Genomic DNA, 9261 nt, shown 5'->3' with positions numbered 1-9261 from the left:
TGAACTATGTTTGTCATTGTCAAAAGATGCAGTCAAAGGCTTAATTTATGAGTTTTTTAATTGGTCTCTATTTAACGGTACATGTAGGAATGTCTTTTATGAGACTTAGCCTATAGGCTACTGTTAACAAACATAACTTTTAATAAAAACAATGTCGACAATATTTTACTGTACACAACACAAGTATTCATTATACTGCTAAGATTCCTTGGTTGACAAATAAACTGTTTTATATTTAAATGTAACACTTCTGTTTTATTTTTCAGAACTTTAAACTAGTTTTACAGTAGCCTATCCTTTTAAACTTTCAAAGTTAATTAGTTCAGAATTAAAAAATGTCGATGTGTTAAGCAACATATAATTTAATGTTGTTTCAATGACTATTTACCTTGTTTCTGTTTAAATATTTCGATATTTGTTGTCATATTCAACACTTTCACCTAAACAAGACTGAAAGAGGATACTTTAACACTGCCACACAAACACTCAGTAATACACAGCAGTCTACTTATCGCGTGGCCTCGGATAGGAGGGGCCTCGCGCTTAAGTAACATGCCAATCAAGCCGTCAACTTCAAATTGTGAGAGGTCCAGAGGGTCGACGCATCACTAGTCGTTCCTCCTGACGAGACCGCGCTTCTGCACCTAGCGAGAGTTATCGCTGTGATTGAAAGTGGATTGCCCTTCTCTCTTGTAAATCTCCATCAGAGATCATCGGGAGTTGGACATGTCGTTCCCCCAGTTGGGTTACCCACAGTTTCTAAACGCCTCCCAAGAGATGTACGGAGCGGAGCGCACGGCGGTCATGCCGTGCTCTCCACGCGAGGGAAGCTCGGAGAACAGCGCAAATCCCGCGACTGCAGCGGCGGCGATCACTCCGATGCTCGGCATGTACGCGAATCCGTGGACCGTGCAAAACTACAGCGCCTTCTTACCTTACAACAGCGCCGAGCTGGCCCTGCTCTCTCAGATGGTAAGACACTTTTCATACTTTATATTCTTTTTCTACAGTTCTTTCTCGCGACTAAATATTTGTACAACGTTTTGAAGTGATGAATAAATGATTGAACACGACTCTGTCACGGTTAAATCACAATGTGTGTTAACTGGCAATGGTTTGAAACGATAAAACGGACATAACTAATATCTATCAAATGCATGAAATCATAGAAATCATAGAATTTAGTCATGGGAATTATTTTTAAAAATATATACATAATTGTTTAATTAGAAATAAGAAATTACAATCGGTCCATTTTCACTCATATACAAAACGTTAAAAATAAATTAATAAACCACGAGTCAAGTTATCTGCTTTTCTTTTTAATAGGCTAGCTATTGATTTTTCTTTTAATTGTAACTAATTTATTAACTTCTTGCCAATTTGTATATTTTGACACTCAAGTAAGAATCGTTAAATACTTAGGCTACATGTCATATTTTAATTGTAGTTCTTAATCATTTACATTAAGGTTTTATTTTATTTTTTAATTAACCGCGGCCAAAAAAAAAAAAAAAATGTTTCAGTAGAGCCCCCCCCACCCCCCAATATAAAAAAGACACTTTATAATTTATTTATTTATTATCTTTTTTTTTTTTTTTCAAAAGAAAAAATAAATAAATACATAGCCTACATACAGATAGATACATTCTACACTTTACTAATATTTCTAGCTTATTTCTGAGGGTTTCAACACTTTAACTGATAATTAATTTTCCACTCCCCAGGGGTCGCAGTATGAGCTGAAGGATAACCCCGGGGCACATCCACCAGGATTTGCAGTACACGCTGCGCCCGGTTTCTACCCATATGGCCAGTACCAGTACGGTGACCCGTCCCGGGCCAAGAGCGCTACCAGAGAGACCACCAGCACACTGAAAGCGTGGCTGCAGGAGCATAAAAAGAACCCGTATCCCACCAAGGGTGAGAAGATCATGCTGGCCATCATCACAAAGATGACCCTCACGCAGGTGTCCACCTGGTTCGCCAACGCGCGCCGGAGACTCAAGAAGGAGAATAAAGTGACCTGGGGTCGCAGCGCGGAGGACAGAGACGGGAGATTTTTTGACAGTGACAATGACGACGACGCGGAAAAAAACGACGACGAGGAAGAAATTGATCTAGAGACCATCGATATTGACAAGCCTGAGGAGCCCAGGGGAGACCAGAACAAGGAAAGCTCGGATAATCAGAGCGAGAGAGAACATGTAGAAACAGCGCGGATATTATCTTCACCATCAGCACTTAAAAACACGGACAGCCCTACGTCGAGTAGTAATAAAGAGCAGAGTGTTGTCAAAAGCGTTGGTGAGGTGTCTCCTGGTGGGCCGGTGTGTCAGAGGCCTGGGAACAGCAAACCCAAAATCTGGTCCTTGGCGGAGACGGCGACAAGTCCGGATAACACACAGAAGCTCGGTGTGTCCTCGACGCCCGCGGGCCTCAGGGCCTCACCCTCGAGCCATCCCGCGTTCCTCTCCACTAACGGGATTTATACCTGCCAGATTGGGAAACTACACAACTGGGCGAGCGCCGCTTTCCTCAGTGCAAATTCTTTGATGGGTGTACGTTCACTTTTGAGTCAAAACAATAACTTCCCAAACCACAGCCCTGTTACGAACCCTGGAAAGAAACCGTCGTTTGCCTCTGGGTCTCCTTGTCTAGACAGCGACAACTCATCCGACAGTTTCAGTCCTAAACATAATGGTGAGTATTCAATCTGCAAAGCACTTATCTTTTTTTTTTTTTTTTTCTTTTTTTTTTTTGTCACATCTAATGGCAAAAACATTTTAGTCTCTGCTGTTTGGTAAAAAGTTTGTTTTGAAAGAACACGTTATTTATTTGTTTATTTACCCTTTTAATTTTATTAGATCAAGAGAACGTTCAGAGAATTGAATCTCCAACACTTGCATCCAGACCACCGTTTCCGGTCATCCATGACAGGTAACTTATACACTTTCCCAAGCAGTTTTAATGGCATCAAACTTGTGTTAGCTTTAATAATTACACAAACACAGTTTCACTTCACACACATGTCAAAATAACAATCGGAGTCATTTTATATCAATTAACGTTCCTTAATATTTTGTAATAGCTAATGAGCACCGTCAGCTATCATTGGTTCATTTAACGCATTCAAATGGATAGAAACCCTTTCATATACTACATTTAAATAGCAATGAAACACATTTTCGTTAATAACCTAATCCTAAATGCTGGTGTGTGGCTTGTTAATGGCTTAATTAAAGTTATTTAAATACCAACCGGAGAAAATAAACCTCGAGATCACTGTTGACTTTGTGCGTTATTTGTTGAAATCCATTTTAACTCATGTTTTCCCATTTCTCTACACAGGTCTCATCATGAAACATCACAACGCGCTCTGAAGACTATTTCATGAACACAGAACTTATCAGAAAACTCTAAATTATTTAACGAAACTAAAATGTGACAATACAATAACAGCATATACGTCATCGGATAGACCAAAATAATTGTTGAATTTCTTAATACGCTCCCATCCTGCAATATATATATATATATATATATATATATATATATATATATATATATATATATATATATATATATATATATATATATACATACACATTATTTTCATTTTAATTTCAACATGTTTGAGTTTTTCGTGTAGTTCGCCTCCATTTCTTTTACAGAGTTAAAAAAGTTATTTGTCAGAAATTGTGAAAATGATATATTTTTGTGTAATAAAGAAAATGAGATGAATTGTGTTATTGAAATCTATCATCTTAAGTTGAATGAATTTTATTCAAAAGCCATGTCTGAATGAAGACAATGACTAGTTCGTCTTTAATTGTAAGGCAAGCAAATTATAGATGTTGCAAAATGGTGAATAAGCGGAAAATGGTGGAATAAATTATATTAATAAGTGGGAAAATAACGCTTTTATAACTTTTATCCGACATAGGAAAACGTCAAACGTCGTATTGTAGCTATATGTTTATTTACAATTAAATATGTATCAACAGTTAATTCGTAATACCGGGGAAAACAATTGAAGCTGATTTTACCAAAGTATTTTAAAGTTTATAATAAGCTGAATAATGAATAGTGACTAAAGTTGTCAGTGTGTAGAAACAGTTCAAGTTACTAAATAACCGAAGCAACGGCGACATCTATTGGCAGCTTTTTTCGAATTTATGTTTAGAACGCAAAATTATTCAAATTCAAAACTTTAAAGGCGACAATAAAAAGCGCTCTTTATATATATACAAAAAGATTATAATAGTATCCATACCTTCAATGGTATTGCAACATATGTTTGTTTTTTCTTGTGACTCTAAAAATCTCCGTGTATCAAGAAATCACGAAATATGACAATCAGAATCTTCTTAAAATATATATGGCAGTCTCATTCAAAGCGAGGTGTTTAAAAACAAGGGAGGATGCATAGGCCTACCTTTGAGCTGAAATACATGTGAGAGACTTTTTTCAATTATTATTCAAAACGCAGAAACAAAATTGGAGTGAAAACAGTTTGTTGCAATTCAAGCAAATGACTAGTTATGTGCGATTAAATTGTTTATGAGAGTTCATAGCGCGGTTTCAACAGAAGGCGCAAGCTCTCCTTACACAACCTCGACAGCTGACTGAAATATGGAGACAGAGGAATATGGATCGCAGCTGTTCAAATGCCAGCGCACAGCATGTGTGTTATACTCGGAGGAGAGTGGGGTGTGCATGGAGATTATGTCAGTGATAAGTAAAATATAAAAGCCTGCTAAGAAATGAGACCGAGCTACACCTGAACTACAGGAGCTATGTGGTGCCCCAGGATCAAGATACAGCGCTCATTCACTCAAAATCATGGTTTATATATTATTTTATGTATTTGTTTTGTTTTAAAACCAAAGAGAATTTTGAAGCAACATGTTGCAGAATTTCTTATTGCTGATGCACGCGCCGAAATATGATTTAACAACACCATATTAAGACTACTACAATAATGTTCTGTTGAGCTTTTTAGCTTCATCCTCGTTAATTTTATTCATCTGAGTGGTTACAAATTATTACGCACACAAGCGTGAAAACCAGGGTCCTCTTGCGGGACCCCTGAGGTGACGACCTCCGCAAACCTTCAGAGAAAATAAACCACCGCCAGGGCCAAAAAAGGTTTATGTGAAGACGTGAATTAATTTTCAGTGTTTGGAAGTGTGTTTATATTCTGTTTTCTCTGTCACAGATGCTGCAGTAAAGTAAGTGTTTTAGAGAGAGGGGGGGAGGAACAGAGAAAGTTAGTGACAGAGGCACATCTGGATCGGGTCACATTCTTACTGTGTGACAAACAGACTGATTTATGGATGTCCTAATCAAACACATGATCCCCAATCAGTAAAAAGACATTCTGAAAGCTTTTCGCAATACAAGACGTCAGCAAAACCGCACATTCCAGAAAACACGGTGCTCAGCGAGAACTTCATAAAACATATCATTTTTTGGACCGAGGTTCAAACCCAAAGGTCAGACTAGGGCCAAGAACACGGAGCACTTGGAGAATGTGTGGGAAATAGACCACATCCACTAAATCATAGACTCTTGTTTTTTGTTTTTGTTGTGTTTTGTTTTTTTCTTCCTAAAAATAAATCACCCCAATGGGTTTAAATGTTTGGTGAATACCTGAGCATCGCAGGCAAGTTCCTCAACTATCAAATAATTAGTTAAAACCATTGCTGTTAATCTTTTACTTATTTAGTTTTTAAACCCATAGAAATCTATTCAATTGTTGTTTTTAGCACAGTTCCGCAATACAACGTTTTCTTGTCAAGTAGCTTTTTTCCCCACTATACAAGAATCTTGAGTTAGTCGTATATATATATATATATATATATATATATATATATATATATATATATATATATATATATATATATATATATATATATATATATACATTTACAAAGAAAAACTTTGGAAGTTGAGATCCTTGAAACACATGCATGCATGATGGAACTGGACAATAATATGTTATCGTTGGGGTTTTACAGCATTTACAGTGACTATCTGACTGCAAAATAATATAATTAAGTATTTAAAGAAATAACTTCAACATCTGTTGCATAAAAAAATTTAGGGCAACAAGAAAATACGAACAGGATTTGAATAAAAAAGAAGAAATTAAATATAAATATATATATGTGTATATATATATATATATATATATATATATATATATATATATATATATATATATATATATATATATATATATGTTCTCTCTGCACCTTGGTTTACTGAATTTTCAGAAATAAAAACAGACTCTAAACAGAAAAAATACAGATTTAATGAGCGGAACGTTTTCAATACTAAACAACACAAGATATCTTTTTAAAGTAATTCTGGCTACATAACAGATATAGATTAAGTAAAAGTAATAATGCATTAATAATCTTCTATTAAAATGGGTCTTCAAAAGCAAACCATGCATATTACTCTCTTTTATGAGGCATTTTTGCATTTTCAGCCAAGACTGCAACATAAGGAATATTACTATCTTTGAGTCCACCTGGTCAGGTGATGTGTCAATCAAAGCAGTGACTCTAGAGAAGATGTCAGTCATGTCAGGCGTTTCTGTGCTATGCTAATGCTAATGGTGCTAGTCCTGCCTGGGCCTTTGTGGCCCACCCGTGATAAGACATAAAATAGCTGGCTGCTTGAAAGGCCAGGTTTAGGCTTCTTGAAATGAATATATAAAACCATGAAGGTGTGAAGGATGGAGAGATGGAGGGAGGTACAACGAAATGAATCAAATGGACCAAAATAAGCAGGAAGCAAGGTGGGGAGAGCGTTTATATGTTTAAAAGGGGGCTAGCTTTCTCTCATGAAAAAAAACATGAGAAATCTGACTTTGCATTTGGAATTAGTTTCAAAAATAGGAAATGGTTCAAGGTAACGATTGCACATAACTACAGGTCTAACCTGAGGCAACCCCCGACAGACCAAAGCCCTGCCGGACTATCTGATGCAATCAGTTTCCCAAAGCATATAGAGGATTAATATCCAAGTGTAAGAGAAGAGTGTCCGAGCCCCATCACCACATGTGCTCTTATCTGTAATCCTGTTAAATAAACGTCATACCAGCCCAAACAGTCTGGGCAGATGCATTGCAAAGTGAGACTGAGATCTTACAGTCCTCCACCTGGAGCTCTGTGAAGAACACATGCTCTTCTGAAAGACTAATACCTAAACTCTCTCTTTCACACACACACACACACACACGCGCGCACACATGCAATGCTCACACACTACTAAGTTGTCATTTTAGCACTTTTATGTTACAGTACACATCCAAAACCAATTCCCTACAGCAAACTGGATTTAACCACGGGAATGTTGCTCAATAACCAGAAAAGTGCCACCTCATGAAAATGCATCAGCCTGCAGTCTATTAAAGTTGGTTTAAAGAAATAGTTCACCCACAAATTTAACTTCTGTCATCATTTACTCGACTTTACATGACTTTCTTTCTTCTGCACGTGGAACATAACTTTTTTTCTTCTGCACGTGGAACATAAAAGAAGATATTCTCAACATTGACTCAGAGTTCCAGTCTTGTTTTGGACCCCACTGAACGCAGCTCTTCATAACAACTTCTTTTGTGTTTTACACAAATAAATAAAGTCTTGTGTTTGGAACAACATGGTAGTGAGTAAATGATGACCGGATTCTCATTTTTGGGTGAACTATCCATTAACATCTCATACTGAAGTATATTTATAGCTGACACTAAGAAGTCATTTTGGCAGACATTCATAAAATGAGTCCACATCTGCTTTGGAGGACGCTTAAGCTGTCCACAATGTATACTAATGTCATTTTAGCATCCTCAGACACAATGGAACCACATGAGGTCTACACTGACCACAGTTATTATGAAGCAAATCAAGAGGAGCCAGAAGAATGCACGGCACATTGCCTAGCTTCTGAAATGATCTAGATTAGCTGCAAAAGATCACAGCTCACAGTAAAGCTGCTGTCATGTGCAATGCACAAATTCAGTTAATTCAATTATTTGTAAAGAATGACAGCGTCTGATCATCCCTTTTACTTTCAGTATAAAATGCATGCTAATACATGAATGCCTTTTAGTTTGTGTGTGTGTGTGTGTGGGTTGTTTGTTAGATTCACTGATTGATTCAAATAACCTTCAACCCTTTTCATGAGATGTATCAGAATTGTAATGCACTGGCAGCCTTTATTTACTGGATTGAACATATGGTGTCTTATTAAATTATGCAGGTTGCTTATTTGACTTACTCTGTTTTATTATTTTTTTTATGTTTTTGTTTGTATTATTATCTGACTAATTGTGTGTTTGTTGAGTAGTTGGGTATAGATGAGATGTAAAATGCACTCCCTGACCCCTTTAAACAGGCTCTGAGCATTCAGTTATGTTCAGGCAAGTCTTAAAATAATAAACAGTCCTGCAAGTGAACTACCCCACCTCCATCTGAACCCTCATACTACAATACTATCCCATTTGCACCCCAGAGGTAAAGTAATTAGAGACAGAAGGACAGTCAAACCATGCATTCACTCCTTATGGGATGGAACGACAGGATGTTTTGACTGCATCTGAGACCTGTTTATTGACTTATGCTATTCATTAAATGAGCAAGTCACATATTGTAAGAGAATGACAACATTCTAGGTTGGTTTTATTATTCGTGGAATCCTGTTTCTAACACATAAGTGGAAAAAAAAAATCACACTTGGGTAAATTAGATTGACAAACATATGAGACATTAAGTCATTATTATCGCATAAGAATACAATTATGACAAAATGAGATGATGTAATCCATAATTAAGATAAAAGGTCAAAATATTGGCATACTTAGTCATTAATATGAGATAAAAGAGAGAAGTTTTAAGATACAAAAAAAGATAAGATAGTCAAAATTTCAAGAGTATAAATTATGACTAAAGTATGAATTATGAGATTCTACTGCAAGCCATAAATCAAAATAAGACAAAGTGTCATAATTATGACATAAATCAATTGCTTATGCCATAATTAAGATTTGTTTCATGGTGTCTTTTACTATAAGTATTTTTATAATTTCAATATTGTCATTTGTATCTCATAATTATGTTATTTTTAATCTCATAATTTTGATTTATGTTATAATTATTACTAATTATGTAGACTTCTTATCTCATGTGTGACTTGGTCAGGTCTCTTACAAAGCTTTTCATCACATTATTGACTTTTTAATACAATTAG

At 36.1% G+C, this 9261-nt stretch overlaps 1 protein-coding gene across 1 annotated transcript; it reads left to right on the top strand.

Annotated features, from left to right (window-relative positions):
* Nucleotides 1-572: 572 nt before the first annotated feature.
* Nucleotides 573-3543, top strand: irx1b (iroquois homeobox 1b). The gene is made up of 4 exons (XM_052584976.1): nucleotides 573-972; nucleotides 1728-2703; nucleotides 2868-2940; nucleotides 3352-3543. Exons 1-4 carry the CDS (start codon nucleotides 727-729, stop codon nucleotides 3395-3397), a joined length of 1341 nt encoding a protein of 446 aa, XP_052440936.1. The 5' UTR covers nucleotides 573-726; the 3' UTR covers nucleotides 3398-3543.
* Nucleotides 3544-9261: the final 5718 nt, after the last annotated feature.

Source organism: Carassius gibelio, chromosome B19, assembly GCF_023724105.1.
Source record: "Carassius gibelio isolate Cgi1373 ecotype wild population from Czech Republic chromosome B19, carGib1.2-hapl.c, whole genome shotgun sequence".
Classification (NCBI taxonomy): Eukaryota; Metazoa; Chordata; class Actinopteri; order Cypriniformes; family Cyprinidae; genus Carassius; species Carassius gibelio.
This window is presented reverse-complemented; position numbering and strand designations above follow the sequence as displayed.